Genomic DNA, 15968 nt, shown 5'->3' on the forward strand with positions numbered 1-15968 from the left:
TTCGGATCCTCCCGATCCACTAACGGTGCTTTTAGGAACCTCAAGCACCGGTCGTCGTTCTCGTCGAACCCGTCGCAAATTAACCCTCAGACACAGTCCACTGAGTTTCTCGCCGGATCTTCTCAGTGGGTCGCGTTTCCGATCCGGTGGTAGATTCTGCGAAGCACTACTCTTGCTAGGGTTCGTGTTAGCAGCGTCGTCAGGTTTGAGCCCCGTGAGCTCACCTACTAGTTAAGATTACGCTGATATATCCTCTCAAGGCTATCAGCTTAGGTAGGAAAAAAAAAGCGCGGCTTGAGCAGCGGAAACACACATAGTTTGTAGGTACTATTTCTTTTATAAAATAAACTCAGTGCCAGTCATAGTTTCCTTTTTTTAAAAGAGCTCCTGGATCCACCCCGTAACAGTACTGGTTGTCAGTCCGCCAACCGACGTATTGCTTTTCCAGAGCAAGAGAAGAAGGCGAACGGCACGGACGAGAGCCTGGCCGAGACCTTAGAAACGTTGCTGAACTCGAAGCTGGTGCGGTTAAAAGAAGCCGAGCTGGCCCGCAAGCTGGACACGCTGCGCCGCAAGTTCGACAAGGACAAGAAGCCCTTCTCGGCCAAGTTCTACGTCAGCAACAAGCTCGTCAAGAAGCTCTCGTCCAATAACATGTACGTGGGTCTGTGTATGACACGTTTCTTGAGTTCGATGGCTGACGCGGTGGAGCAGTAGTTAGCGGCCCTGTCGACTGTTGCGACGGGGGTCGTGGGTTCGATTCCCACGTCGAGTAAAGATTTTTGTGATGAGCAAACATGTTTGCTCTGTGTCTGGAGATATGATAGACTAGCTGTACCCGTCCGCTTCGCTTGGCATTTAAAATTAACATTATTATTTCTCACCCCCACTAAGATTCTCATTATTGACGCCCCCGCAACTGGTGTAGGGAGTCCAACACCCATATAAATATTAGCCTATCCATTAAGTAAATATATTTTCTACATGGATACCAAGTTTCAAGTCAATCGAATGCATGGTTCAGTAGTTATAACTAAACATCCGTAAAAACCACTGTAGATTTATATTTTAGTATAGATATTTAAACGTATATAAGTATTTTTATCAGACTTTGGTACTTACAACCCAGGGAATCCTAAATTGGGTTCGGATGGTGGTATATGAATAATTATTCCCAGTTGTTATTATTATTGTTTTCGATTGTTAATAATGAAGCGACTAACAATTGACACTTCTGAATATATCATAGTGTTCAAGATTTTTTAAGACTTGGGCTCCGGTTCTCCTTAAATATGTGGCAAATATAGTACTTTAGAACATCTCTGTTAAGTCTCACAGCGGATGACGCATGGGGAAAATCGGGACACTTTTTAAGTTCGACATTGATTTTTATCGTATTTTTTTTGTAGCTGTAATAATAAATTCCGGGAGTTTAAATTTTCATTTATATATAGTTTATTAAAGAATAATCATAAAAAGTAAAAAAAAACTCACTTGTCCCCATTCACCTTGGCTTTGGGGTGAATCAGGTTATGTATGGGGACAACAGAGTTTTTCGATAGGGCTGGCACTATTTAGTTGTTAGATAGGTACCTAACTTTAGGTAATTAACTTTTTAATATCTTTGATGAGTTACAAAACTTTGATAACTAAATTAAACTACATATTTAATATTCTTAAACATCAAATGAAAGTAATTTTCAGTTCAACAAAGTGAAATCTAACAACTCAACAAAAGTATTGTGACATCCCAGATTTGTCCGTATTCTAACTTTAGTCTCTATTCCCCTAATGTACTATACAATGAGTTGAGTCGTTGAGTGGGGTGCGCAGGTGCGGCGAGGCGGGGGGCAGCGGCGCGGCGGAGGAGGGCGCGGCGGAGGAGCGCGCGCTGCGGCTGCGCTACCACCACGCCATCTACGCCGCGCTCGAGAAGCACGTGCGCGCCGACCACTCGCAGCAGATGAAGACGCTCAGCGTACGTCACCCTCGCTCACACCCCTCTGTAAAATTCGAGTTGACTTTCGAGGACTTTTTTTTATTGCCTTTGTAGGCAGACGAGCATACGGGCCACCTGATGGTAAGTGGTCACCGTCGCTCATGGACGTCAGCAATGGCAGGGGCCAAGCCAAGCCTACTATTTATGACTTTATGACTTATGAGTCCGCGCGGGTAGGTACCACCACCACCCTGCCTATTTCTGCCGTGAAGCAGTAATGCGTTTCGATTTGAAGGGCGATTCAACCGTTGTAATTATATTGAGACCTTAGAACTTTATATTTCAAGGTGTGTGGCGCATTTACGTTGTAGATGTTTATGGGCTCCAGTAACCACTTAACACCCATCAAAGCAATAAAAAAAAAGATCGCATCGACCACACTGAACACGTGACGCACGGAAACCGTACAGCATTTGTAAACGTCGGAACTAATATACACTCTTGGCAGAGTGGTCGTGGTCACCATTTCGGGTGGTGGTGCACTTCTCGCGTCCCGCGACCCTTGTTCGCTCGGCCCTAGGAACTTTTTAATTTTATTTTTATTGCTTAGATGGGTGGACGACTTCACAGCCCACCTGGTGTTAAGTGGTTACTGGAGCCCATAGACATCTACAACGTAAATGCGCCACCCACCGTGGCTGCCCCACCTTTTAAACCGAAACGCATTACTGTTTCACGGCAAAAATAGGCAGGGTGGTAGTACCTACCCGTGTGGACTCACAAGAGGTCCCTACCACCAGTAGTATTAACTAATATAATAACCGCCACCACTAATATAATAATAATAACAAATCGTAAACGTAGTTTTAAATATGTCCTCTACTCGCGAAAATCGGAGAGAATAATACTAGTTTATATAACTTAACCCTTTCACTGCCATTTAAGTAAGCGGGGCCTTACTTGACGCACTGAAGTAATTATTTAGATTTCTGTTACTAAGATGCCTGGATTGTCTAACTTTGCCTTCTTTTGTTTATTAATATATTTTTTAGTCGTTTAGGAATGTCGTGTTAGGAATAGATTTATGCTCAGTTTCTTCAGATTCGTCTTTCCAAAAGTCTACTAGATATTCCGGCACCTTTGTAAGAAGATCGGAGAGAGAAATCGACATAATTACTTCAGAGCGCGTCAACGTGTTGAATGAAGTTGGTCCATCATAAAGGGACTCACGTTTTTTTTTATTGCTTAGATGGGTGGACGAGCTCACGGCCCACCTGGTGTTAAGTGGTAACCAGAGCTCATAGATATCTACAATGTAAATGCCGCCACCTATCTTGAGATATAAGTTCTAAGGTCTCAGTATAGTTACAACGGCTGCCCCACGCTTAAGCCGAAACGCATTACTACTTCACGGCAGAAATAGGTGGGGTGGTGGTACCTCCCCGCGCGGACTCACAAGAGGTCCTACCACCAGTAAAAAGTCTTGATTTCTTTTTAAAACGACGACTATTCATTTACAATAATGAAGGTTCGTGTTATTTACAGGATCTGTTAGAAGTCGAGAAGAAGGAAATATTAAATCGACTAGCAAACTCGCGGAAGGAAGACGTCAAAGCGCTCGCCAAAAAGACAAATCGAGATAAAGACGAGATACAGAGGATAAAGAGAGAGATCCACTCGCAGGTACGTTTCATTAAACATTATAGTTTATTTGAATACTAGCGACCCGCCCTCGCTTCGCTTCGGAAACTGTAATTTATTATTGATTTCTCCACTATTTAATGGATGTTATTATACATATTATTATAAACCTTCCTCTTCAATCACTCTATCTATTAAAAAAAACCGCATCAAAATCCGTTGCGTAGTTTTAAAGATTTAAGGGATTTAGGGACAGAGAAAGCGACTTTGTTTTATACTATGTAGTGACAATACTAACCATGGCAGTGAGATTATAGGCGACACTGATCAACCTTGTGTAACATTGACCAAAACTATAAACCCCTTTTTTTCTACGACACGTTACACTTCGACACTTGTATTAACGTTGCGATGTCTATACGCTTCGGTAACTATATTAGATGAGATGTACCGTGAGCTCCTACATAACCGACTACTCAAAGACAAAGAGGGTACATAGCCACGAACAGATCAATACCTTATCTCACATCACGCTCTAAGACAGACACGAGTAAATACAGACTTTTAGACCTAATAATTATATCAAATTGAATGCATATTCAAATATGAACATTAATCCACTATAATATGTCGTTAAAAATGTTGTGTGCCCTGAAACTGCGATACTTTAAGATTTGACAAAATTTTATCAATTAGTGTCTTCTGACAACTTACAAAATTCTTAATTAAAAATAAAATATAGGATAGGTAATACATCTACAGGAGCAATGAGAAACTAATCGAAGCGAAGCCATCTAGTGGCCGACGCCCGTAAACATTTTTGTTGAGTGCTTGAGTTGCTTATCTATGACTTTTTTTTAAGAGATTTTATGACCTGGTAACTAAGACCTTTAGGTCACGTCTTATTTTAATTTATATTCTTATTTTTATGAAAAATGATATTATGGAGTGAAATGAAATGAAATGAAGGTGATTAATTTGAGACATTAATCAACTGGGATGAAATTTAATGAGATGCTATGGGATGACATATAATCTCAGTAAAATGGTGGCCATTTACTGAGATTTTTTCAGTGGACTTTTTGGAGGATTCCGAGAAGTTACGTTCAGCGGCTTTGTTTCATTTTCCCACATTTGTGCACTTTCATAGATATTAAACAGTTAATAAACCACCGCTATTTAATTCTGAAGAAACACTAAATAGACAAAATAAAACAAATCAAACAACTTCACTCCTCGCGTTCCCGCTAAAAAGTCTTATCTATAACAGATTTATGTGTATTATCTATGGTTATGTGTAGAGCGTGGAGCGCGGCGTGGCGGAATGTTGCCGGCTGGAGCAAGCCTACACCAAGCGGCGCGAGCAGCTCGCCCGCGACCACGAGAAGCTGCTGCAGATGCTGCTCAAACATCGAGATCAGGTAGACCACACTATATGCTTGACAACTTAACGCGCAGTATATCATGTTCGATAACCTTAAACATATTTTTTTATTTTTTTATTTACTACAAGGAGAACCAACAGCCAACTAATATATAATAGTATAATAATATAACAAATAATAGAAACAAAAAGCCAATGAAAGGTCCTCACCAATATAAACAAGTTAAAACATTAGAGAAACAAAAACAAAGAAAAAAAAGAGTGTGTGTGTGTGTGCAAGTCACGCACGGTAGAAGTGAAACTTATAAATAAGATATAGATATACTGACTATCGCACTACACAGGAGCATACATATGGACAATGTTTAGTAGACGATAGTGAGGATGCTACGAAGAGTCGCACAAAGAGGAGACCGAGAACGTCTAATGTGTTCTATCTCATTCTCTCGCCGGCTGAATCCTATACATTTATGTGTTTGTGTCTCTATGGACTTATTTTTTCGTTTCATCGAGTTTGAAATCACAACGATTCTAAAGAAGTTTCACTTCAAAAACAATTAAGAAAGGAGAAATACACCAGACTAATTTAAATGTACACTTATATATAAATGTCACAATCACCGGCTCAGCACCCTTTGTCCCGTCATCACCCAGGAAAAATCGGGCACTAAGCTGACGTCTCACCCCCTGTGACAGAGGAATAAAATGGGTCAACATTTAACAGCCTGCCAAGTCTCTTGAGGTCACGACCGACACGTAAAATGAATGAGTTTTGTCTATAATTAGTGGATATATATTGTAGAACAATCTCGAATGGTGAATTTCTTCGAACACGTTCGGACGAGATGGCCGGTCCATAGAACGCCTCGTTGTATAGGGAAGGGTTGATGGTACAAGACCGCGCGGGAGGTCACTAATGCGGTGGACTGACCAAATTAAAACCCTTAAATGAGTGCAGTAGAATGACATCGAGTAGGGAGAGATGACGGGACATCGTGAGACGCGTCAAGTCTGCCCCCAACACTACATTATGATCACGATTACTCTGTTTTTTACTGCTGGTAGGACGTCTTTTGAGTCCGCACGGGTAGGTACCACCGCCCTGCTTATTTCTGCCGTTTAGCAGTAATGCGTTTCGGTTTGAAGGGTGGGGCAGCCGTTATACTGTAAAAACTGAGACTTAGAACTTATGTCTCAAGGTGGTTGGCGGCATTTATGTTGTAGATGTCTATGGGCTTTGGTAACAACTTAACACCAGGTGGAGCGTGAACTCGTCTACTCATCGAAGCAATAAATAAAAAAACTAAAAAATGTCAAGAGTGACATGATTGAGAATAAGAACATTAAACAAAAGCCTACCACAGTCTAATTGTGTTTTGTGAATTGAATCATATATCATCCAACTTAAACGTTGTTATCGAAAGATATCGATACAATCCGAAACTCATACCAGTACGTGTCAACAATTGTATTGTTTTTGTATTTAAATTTGACATACACAATGTGTTTTGTGGTGATAAATATCGAGGCTTGTGTTGCAGTAGGACCGAAAAGAAAATACGACTTTTTGATTTATTGTGAACTGATTCCTAAAGTCGGACACTAAAGTCTGTTAGTTTATAGAATGTCGTGCTTGTTGCAGGAACTCGTGAAGCTGGACCGTCTGTGCGGGGGCGCGCCGGAGGGCTAGCGGTCCTGCCCAGTGACCGTTTTGTTTAGGAATCTGTGATATTATCGCCTAAGGAGCGAACGGCAGGATCGCTATCTCACCAGAGCTCGCCCGCTGTCGATCGATAAGCGTATCGATATCGATCCGGACGCCCAGCTCTATGTGATCGGGCCGATTCGTCTCGAGTCTCGTGCTGTTGCATTTAACTAGTCGATAGTGATTCGATCGGAGACGCGCAAGGGACAGGAACGTCTTAGACCGATTCGGACCGTGAGCCTTACTGTTTGTCGATAGTTCGATAGTTTGCCGCCCCACGTAGCCGGCTCAAGTCCATACATATCTTGGCACGAGATGCTCTCATCGATAATGTTGCACAGCACTATCCGAGAGATATTCCTTTCTGCAATGTAAACTTCTGCGTAGCGTTTAGCGTCCGTCGATCAATTGTTAAAGATCTGAAATTTATTCTTATGAATGGTTATTCCAATGTCTGGTTAGTGAACGGTTCGAAATGTTTTTTTTTTGAATTATTATTATTATTATTTTTATTTATGTTATTTCAGAATCTATTTTTACAAAAGCTATACAATTTATCCTTTCTACTGAGATTTTTAATTTCGATTTACATTTAAAATCGTAAAATGCAGCACATATTAAGATTTACTAATTACTAATTTTTGCAGAATCGTATTCTATTAAGTATCTAATAATAACGTGTGTGTGTATCGGTCGAATATTTATAAATGTAGTGTAAATATTGTTTGCAGCGTACAAAAGAATTTTAACCGACATTAGTAAGCGTAGGTTGTAGATTAACATTCCAAACGATCGCTTAGTCATTTACATAATGTAGGGTAGCAAGTTAATTAACGCTTAGAGAGGGGACACTGTAGTGTTGATTGTCGTAAACGATTTAGTGACGAGATTGTTTTATCGATATTGGATCGCGGCTTAGAGGTCGTTTTCCCTTGTATAAGCATTCTATATCGAAAAATATTTCTCAGCTTCGATTTAGAAACGACAGTAAAGACATTGACGTTATATAGTTTGTCACAACAACAATAACTAGCAATAACACGTATACTTATAACAGTTCGTAGTTTATGAAAGATATGAAATAATCTGAAACAGCAATAATTATATACTTAAATAGCAGTAGGTGTTCGTAAAGTTCTCCGTGCTTAGAAACTGAAAGGCTCAAATTTTAATTCTTCCCGGCTCTGTATAGATGTCGCTTCCTTGAAAACGGCACACGTTCACGTGATACAATATTACCTCTCTACTCTATGTCATGTGCAATAAGTATCATAATTAAATGAATTTAGCCTTTCATTGTAGTTTAAAACAGACTGCCGATATCGTAAAACGCTTATTAGAATAATCTTGTAGGAGTTCTTTGTAAAACGTCCCCTTAACAAAACCTGAACACTTTCCTTTTGAAATGTATCTTCAATAGTCCTCAGTCTACGACTAAAAGCTTTAAACCGCTCTATTATAGAATTTATGTAATACTAATGGTGCTTCTTCTTTTATAATTTATGCTTAAATGTACTTACGCAAAATATAAATTAGGTTTTGAATCGAATAAGGGTATTTAGAGTGGCGACGATTAAAAAAATCGATTCTTCAAAATCGATTCTTCAAACTCGATTTTATTTATTTGCTTATACGTTTCGCAGCCTTATCATTATATTAACCGTTACTAGTCTCACAAAGTTTAGTCAGAAAAAAAAAACTTCGAAACATTCTGAATGTCTTTTGGATAATTTAACTAAGGATAATTCACAAAATACATGGATTTTTAGTCAGGAAACATTTGTATGTCTGTTTGCGTATTACAGAATCCTTGTTAGGTCCCTATCGCTACGCCTTTTTATAGCTGTTTACAGTTTGTAGAACGCAAGCTACGCGATAAAGATTATACAGATTTCAAATTTCTCATAATTTAATTTCAGAACTAAAAACAATTTAACTTTAATAAAACACTATATATAATAAAAATTACAAACAAAAAAAAAATTAAAACCATAACCGTCTGTCTGTGTACAATAGTAAAACAATTTCAATGATTGTCTAGTCTTCTTTTATTAATAACGAGCGCATACTTCAGTAATACAATTAAGTGAAGTATTAAGATTGGGATTCAATATACTCTAAAGAACAAAAACAATGATGATTGTAGACATCTTCCTTCTCGCGTCGTCTTCCTCGTTACTGAGGGTCGTGATACCCCTGATGAGAGATTAATTTCTCTTTAATGATGCTTCTCTGTCTGTCTGTGTGTTGAGGAATAATAATCGTAAAATAATTAGTAGATCTGAATGTTTAAGTTTTGATGTTAACTAAATAATATGAATTACGTTATTTTGGAATCATATCTGAAATGTACAATTTTTTTTTTGTAGGCTTGGGCAGACAATCATATATGGCCCCTTATGTGAATCCGTGAACGTCAAATTAAAATTGACTAAAAGCATTTCGTATAAATACTTCAAACGCGACTAATGTTGTTGTTTTTTTGGAACATTAAAAACAAACGGTGATATGGGAAAATATATTGAAACTAATTTTACAAGAATACTCAACGGTTGATGCATTAAGATTTTAATGTAACCCATGTACCTATCCCATATCGTAAAAAAAAGTAGCGGTCATAACATAAATGTAACAAAGTAAAGGCTGCCATTTAAAAAAAAACTTGCATGTGTTTATCTTCATAAAGAATTGCGTTTTCATAAAAATAAATGTTTTTTTTTAATAGAATCTACCGTGATATCAAATGTGAAACTCTCGATCGAAAACTCCTTAGTGTCATTTATTTTAATTCTAAACAACATTGTTCTCGTATTTTTCTTGGTGACAAAAATTGTATTGTGAAAGTGCCACGAATATTTTTGTCTATTTTATACTTCCTGTTGTCGTTATATATACATATTTTATTACGATTATTTACATAATAGTATTATTAACCTTGTTAAATTTATCTTCTGGGTGTGAGCGAAGGCATGGTATTAACTGCGCATGCGTTTCAAAACCCTGTTTATCTGATCTTTTAAATCAGAAATCACTTCTAACGATTGACTTGCAGAATTTTAAGTAATTATAAAAAAAGTAAAACAGGGAATCTCCTATCTATTTCTCTACTATATTTATCGATATTTCTACATATAAATAATATAACCTTTTAGCTATTTCAACGTGTGATGTACTAATATGTCTTAGATTATATTATAATATGTAGGTGTAATACTATATAATATGTATCTTTAGGGCTTTGTGATTGCGTTAAAGCAGCTGTGAATGATTATATGCAGAAGCGAAACTAACACTATCGATTTTTAGCCGTTTATCGTTAATATCGTTAAAATCGATTTTAATCGTAAATCGAGTCACGCTTTCACAGCACCACCACTATCGATTTTCATTAAATGCATCGATTTTTTTATAATCGATTAACAAACAACTGTACGCGGTATCAGTTACTGGCGGTGTTGTGAGACATTTCCAATATTCGAATTTGTAATCTAAGGGCTGTCGTATAGAGTTGACAATGCTGTACTTGATTTCCGAATAGTTCTCAAATTTAATTAGAACTTAGAATGGTAATAATAGTCACGGTGTATCGTAATATAGATATTGTGTACATGAAAATACGACTTATCTTGCCTTGATCTAAATTAAATTTGTCTTAGGTAAAGCGTGTTATGTCGCAAGTAAACTTTAGGTGGACCACAGCGACTTTATTTCTATAAATTAGTTCGATGGCCTAAGTAAGCATATTGTATCGTAGACTGTATTTATGCACGTGTGTTCCTTTTAAAATGTAAATAGATGTTGCTCCAAAATAGAATACTTAGTGTACAACTCCATTTGCTAACTTACTTGTCATATTTTGTGTGAGTAACAGATCTTCTGAAATAACACACTTCCCTCAAAACCTATTGAGAATTAATATATATTTTTTGTCTACACGATTCTAAACATCTAAATATCAACGACTTGAATACACAGTCAGTATATAAAGGAAATCTTGCTTTAAGCGTTTTGAAATGGTAGTATAACATTTTTGCGCAATCTCGCGAGATAAACACGAGTCTGACATAGACAATTTTAGTTTTTTTTTTAATGATTCAATTTGATTTCACATCTTCATTTCATCAGTGCTTGTTTTAATACAAATAGGACTTTAAATAATTTAATGAAAATGTTACCAGTGTCCGCCTACACAGTTTGCATTTCACACAAATTTAATGAATAAAAAAAACAATTCCACGTTATTTTAGAAGATCGACTTCAATGTAGTATATATTTGTGGTTAGAAGATCTACTTCAATATAGTATATATCGCTGTGGTTTAGTATTGAATTAAATATATTGTATTCGAATTTCGTATGACTCTGCCAAATAGATGTTAAGGAATAGATTTCTTAGTACTGAGACCGACAGCAGCTTCGAGAGATCGTTTAAGAGTTAAATCGTCTATGTCCGATGTCTTGTACGAGAATAGAGGGATATGTACTTATTTTGGCTTGTTTGAGGGTAGTTAATATATTGCAGGTAACATTTTAATGTTACCCTGTTGTTTAGATATTAATCATAGGTAAATCTGTTCTATTGTTATGGCATATTATACTTAAACTCATTTAGATTTTCATAAAAACTTTTTTGATAAGTGTTTGAGTAATGCGATTTTGGAGGTGATTCTTGAAAGGCGAATCGTTAGAGCGCTTTCCTTGATTTTGACCTTGACTTATAATTTTTCTTTCATGAAGCCAGCCGCTTTGTCTTTTTCACATTTCTTCCATATTTTAATATAAAAATTGATGATAGAATTAGATTGAACTCTTTAATTTTATTTGGTACAGAACATACATACAGGGTGTTGCTCACGCTCGAAGTCGACTTAGCAATGATATTAATAAATCACTAACGCATACCGACGAAACTATGTCGGATGCAGTATACGTTCCTTAGAATAATCACTTTGTTATGTATACAACATCAAAGTCAGTCAGGACCAATGTGACGATTGTTGTTGTTGTCGGGATAGGTTGGAGTACACCCTGTATGTAAATCAGTTTTTATTATTACGCTCACTGCGACCAGGTCCGGTCGTTACGTTTAGATGATTCGTAAAGCGATTTTATATTAAGCATTCGATGAGTGCAAAATGTTATGTAAAGTTTTTATGGAACAATAATCTGAAGCCAATTAATTGAGATGGTTAATTAATAGATTCTTTGCATTATGTAGCTAGCTACGTCGCCGTCTGGGTTTCGTTATGGTTAGAGTTTAGTTGAATTCTGTTGTGTGCTAATAATCATAACAATGAGTTCTGTTTGTTTGTGTTTAGTGTAACAAATTGGTTGTCATGGTTTAGTGTTTGAATGTTGAGCATTTAAAGTTCTGAGAAGCATTGTTATGTTGATGTGTTGACGTATTTTTTTTCACAACTAACATCTCTGCCTCGAGCTTTGTTATACTCTGTTCAGATTACGAAGTTTCTTTTGACACTTAGAACGTAACTCTTCACGTTTCGTATAGTTTGAAATAATAATCATTTTTTGTTCATGGTCGTAAACATCATTTAAAAAATACACAATCAATCTAAATCATTATACAATTAATTCACATACACAATAACATAATGATAACATCTGTCTCACGGGACTTCGTAATTGGTATAGAGTATTGTGTATCTATGAAAAGAAGCTACATTACTTACCATGTTTCCCTAAGAAATAAATGTTTATAAATTTCTCTTTTGGTAGTCGTAATAATTGCACAAAATATTGTCTGTTCGATATAGGGATTAACTGTTTTGTTTTATGTTGCAAAAGTTTAATGTTAATCTGTATATTTGAGTAGAATTGATTGAAAATGAAAAAGTACCTTGTTATATCGTAATAAGAATGTAGTTGTATTAATGGTAATTATTAATGCGGAATCTTACAGAGGTGATCAGCTATCTTATGATAATATAAGTGCGAGTCTTGTAGGGTTGTGAATGAGTATCGTTGTTAGATGTATTGTGAAGCTGCAGTCGGTTTTTTAATATAATATTACCTATTACTTCCGAGGGGAGCCGTCTAAACAAAAGTTGTTGCCAGTTTTCGAACTACACCTAAATATGGAATTTTGAGGATTAGTTAACCCTTTGACTGTCGTGTTGGTCACCGGTGTCTTACGTAGTGCAATGAAGTAATTATATCGATTTATGTTACTAAAGCGCCAGAATATCTAGTAGTGAGAAAGAAGAAGATACTGAATCTATTTCTCAGAGACCTTAAAGGCTAAATTGTACATTAAAAACAAAAACAAAAGTGTATGTGTGTGCAAGTCACACACGGTAGAAGTGAAACTTATAAGATATAGATATACTGACTATCCCACTACACAGGAGCATACACATGGACAATGTTTAGTAGACGATAGTGGGGATGCTACGAAGAGTCGCACAAAGAGGAGACCGAGAACGTCTAATGTGTTCTATCTCATTCTCTCGCCGGCTGAATCCTATACATTTATGTGTTTGTGTCTCTATGGACTTATTTTTTCGTTTCATCGAGTTTGAAATCAACGATTCTATAGAAGTTTCACTTCAAAAAGAAGGCAAAGTTAGACAATCCAGGCGCTTAGTAACAGAAATCGACACAATTACTTCAGTGTGTCATTTATGGCACCTGTGAACTATACAGGGCAGTTAAAAGGTCTATATCGCCTTGCTTTAGGTTTGAATACACTTTTATGTGACTGAAATTTCGTTAAGGTTTCATACCACTGAGGTGAAGATAGAACCAATATCGTAGTGTACGATTTGGAGCCAAAGCTGATGCCCCATAGTTGTATGACTTCGCATAAAACGTATAAGCCCCAAGATATCTGAAAACAAGTTTGAATAATTTCCTTATGTCAAACTCACGATTTTTCTTTGGTGACATCTCCGCAAATAAAATCTCTTTATATCTTCTCTATATATAAAAATGAATTGCTGTTCGTTAGTCTCGCTAAAACTCGAGAACGGCTGAACCGATTTTGCTAATTTTGGTCTTGAATTATTTGTGGAAGTCCAGAGAAGGTTTAAAAGGTAGATAAATATGAAAATGTTCGGAATAAAATAAAATAACAATTTTGTTTTTCCTTTGATGTGTCCCCCGTCGGACCGATTCCTTTTGTTTGTTTTAAGTTTATTTTCTACAAAAGTTTAGGTCTTTTATTTATCGATTGAGGCACTACGAAGTCTGCCGGGTCAGCTAGTCAGATCTAAAAATCAATTCTTTATTTGGTGGCAACGATGTTTGTATATTAAAAATTACTCGTAGTATTAGAGGATTTCTTCGGAAAAATTCAAACACATACATACATAAGCATTGCTAACATTAATTTTGTGTTATCTCATTTTTGAAAATCGATTGGAAATATCCGGCTTTATTTCGAACAGTATGAAGAAGCGTGATGTTCTTGCACTGTGATTCAGTTCCATTTGCATTTTTTTTACAGCTACTAATTTAACAGCCTCTATTGAATTTCTTTACAACAGTTCTTGGTCATAGAATGTGTAGTTTGTTTTATCTTACGTAAATTAATAAATTATATATATATATTAGTTTCATAAGTCTAACTGCGATATTGTGTGATGCTTTTGTTTTTCTTTATTAATCTCTTTTTATCATTATTCTTTCATTTCCCTGTTTTCTCTGAAATAAAGGCAGTTAATTGAATTTTAGGCAGGGCATGTAAGTAGGTAAGTTTCTATTCAAATGTGAAAATGCTTAAAATTTAAATTTATTTGTTACTAATGTGAAAATTTCTTACGTTTTCTCGTCTGTTTGAATGTAATCATTGTAAGTTTTATTAAAAGGAATCTACTTATTGTTTATTAGTATTAGTTATTTCATTCATCTATAATTATGACAATACAATAATTTATTTCTCCCAAAGCTTTGTTTTTGTGTTTTTTTTATGTTTATCAAGCGGTTCGATTTTATTCACTCTCGATTTTCATAATAGTTACTTTATTCCTGCTATAAAGTTTAACAGATCATTATTCAGTATCAAATTTCTCAGAAATTAAAAAAACCTACAACCCTCCTATGAAGATCTGAAGTTTATTTATAATACAATATATATAATTAAATGTGAAACGTTTAAAAATCACTACTATTGAATCTATACAATGATCTGGTAATTTTATGAAATTAGTTTGTAATTATTCGTGTGCCAGAAAAAAAATGTTATTTTAACTTTAATGTAAGTGTCAGTACGAACAGACTGCTGCATCCGTCACGTACAAATTGTTTAAGTTAATTATTTTGTTTAAGAGAAAATAAATATTGTAAATTTTGTTTTTAAAAAATGATCGGAAACGATTTAGCGTTTATTAAAATTATTAGGTTTCTAAACACAATGAATTTATAAATAAGTATAAAAAAAAATTAAAAAATTCATATATTGTGAGTTGAAATCATTTATTTGTATTATAGTGATCAGAAAAAAATCAGCAATATATTCTTCAGAAATATTGTTTAAAGCTTCTTAATTAAATGGTGAATAATAAAAATTTCAACTCTAAAATACACTGTTCAAAGGCACAATAATTTAAATTCTTAGATCTTAATAATCGAGCCCGTCATTTTAATAAACGTTAAATCATATTTAAGTGACATGAATTTGTTATTTTACAATAAAATTGGGATATTATGAAGCGCTGTGATCCACTGGCGAGTTCAGAAGTTACAGTTATAGATTGAAACAGAAATATAACTATTAGAGGTCCTTCTACCTTGTTTGATTAGTTTTATATTTAGAATAAAGAGAAAATAAAAATCATTCGTTTTTCATCAAGAAATTGTTTTATGGAATGACAATGACAGTAGTGACAATTTTGAATGTAAGATTGGCGCGAAACAAAACTGCACAAAATATGGCCGACTAATGTAGCAGTAGCTGTCAAGTGCTAATAGGTTATGTCGAGAAGCTTAATAACATAATACAAATTTCGTAATTCTCTTTATAACTGTTCTGTTTAATTAATTATAAAACCAAATAAAACTTGGTAAACCGTCAGTTGATCACTGCTTGAAATGTCTGGGCGGCTTTCACTCTAATAGTTCTAGTCATTTTTATTCCTCCGTGTTTATATCTATACATAAAATACGCCAGTGTATGGATAGACAATATAATAATAATCAAATGAATGTTAAACATAATATATAGGTGAAACTTATCTATTAAATTTGATGTCTGTTCATTTTTTGTTTTATTTAGTACATCCTTCATTCTGTAAGAAAAGACGAAAGAAATGAGAGATTTGGCGGTCATCGTTCTCGTTGAAC

The 15968-nt window shown here is 35.6% G+C and overlaps 1 protein-coding gene across 1 annotated transcript in view; it reads left to right on the forward strand.

Annotated features, from left to right (window-relative positions):
• Plc21C (Phospholipase C at 21C) overlaps positions 1–15883 on the forward strand; it is a 111803-nt gene extending 95920 nt beyond the window's left edge. The window contains exons 17-21 of the mRNA XM_028184464.2: positions 449–656; positions 1834–1978; positions 3485–3622; positions 4882–5001; positions 6607–15883. Of these exons, the coding sequence (XP_028040265.2) occupies positions 449–656; positions 1834–1978; positions 3485–3622; positions 4882–5001; positions 6607–6654 (659 nt within the window). The 3' untranslated portion in view covers positions 6655–15883. The remainder of the gene's footprint in view (positions 1–448; positions 657–1833; positions 1979–3484; positions 3623–4881; positions 5002–6606) is intronic.
• Positions 15884–15968: the final 85 nt, after the last annotated feature.

The sequence above is a fragment of the Bombyx mandarina genome, chromosome 12, assembly GCF_030267445.1.
Source record: "Bombyx mandarina strain Sakado chromosome 12, ASM3026744v2".
NCBI lineage: Eukaryota > Metazoa > Arthropoda > Insecta > Lepidoptera > Bombycidae > Bombyx > Bombyx mandarina.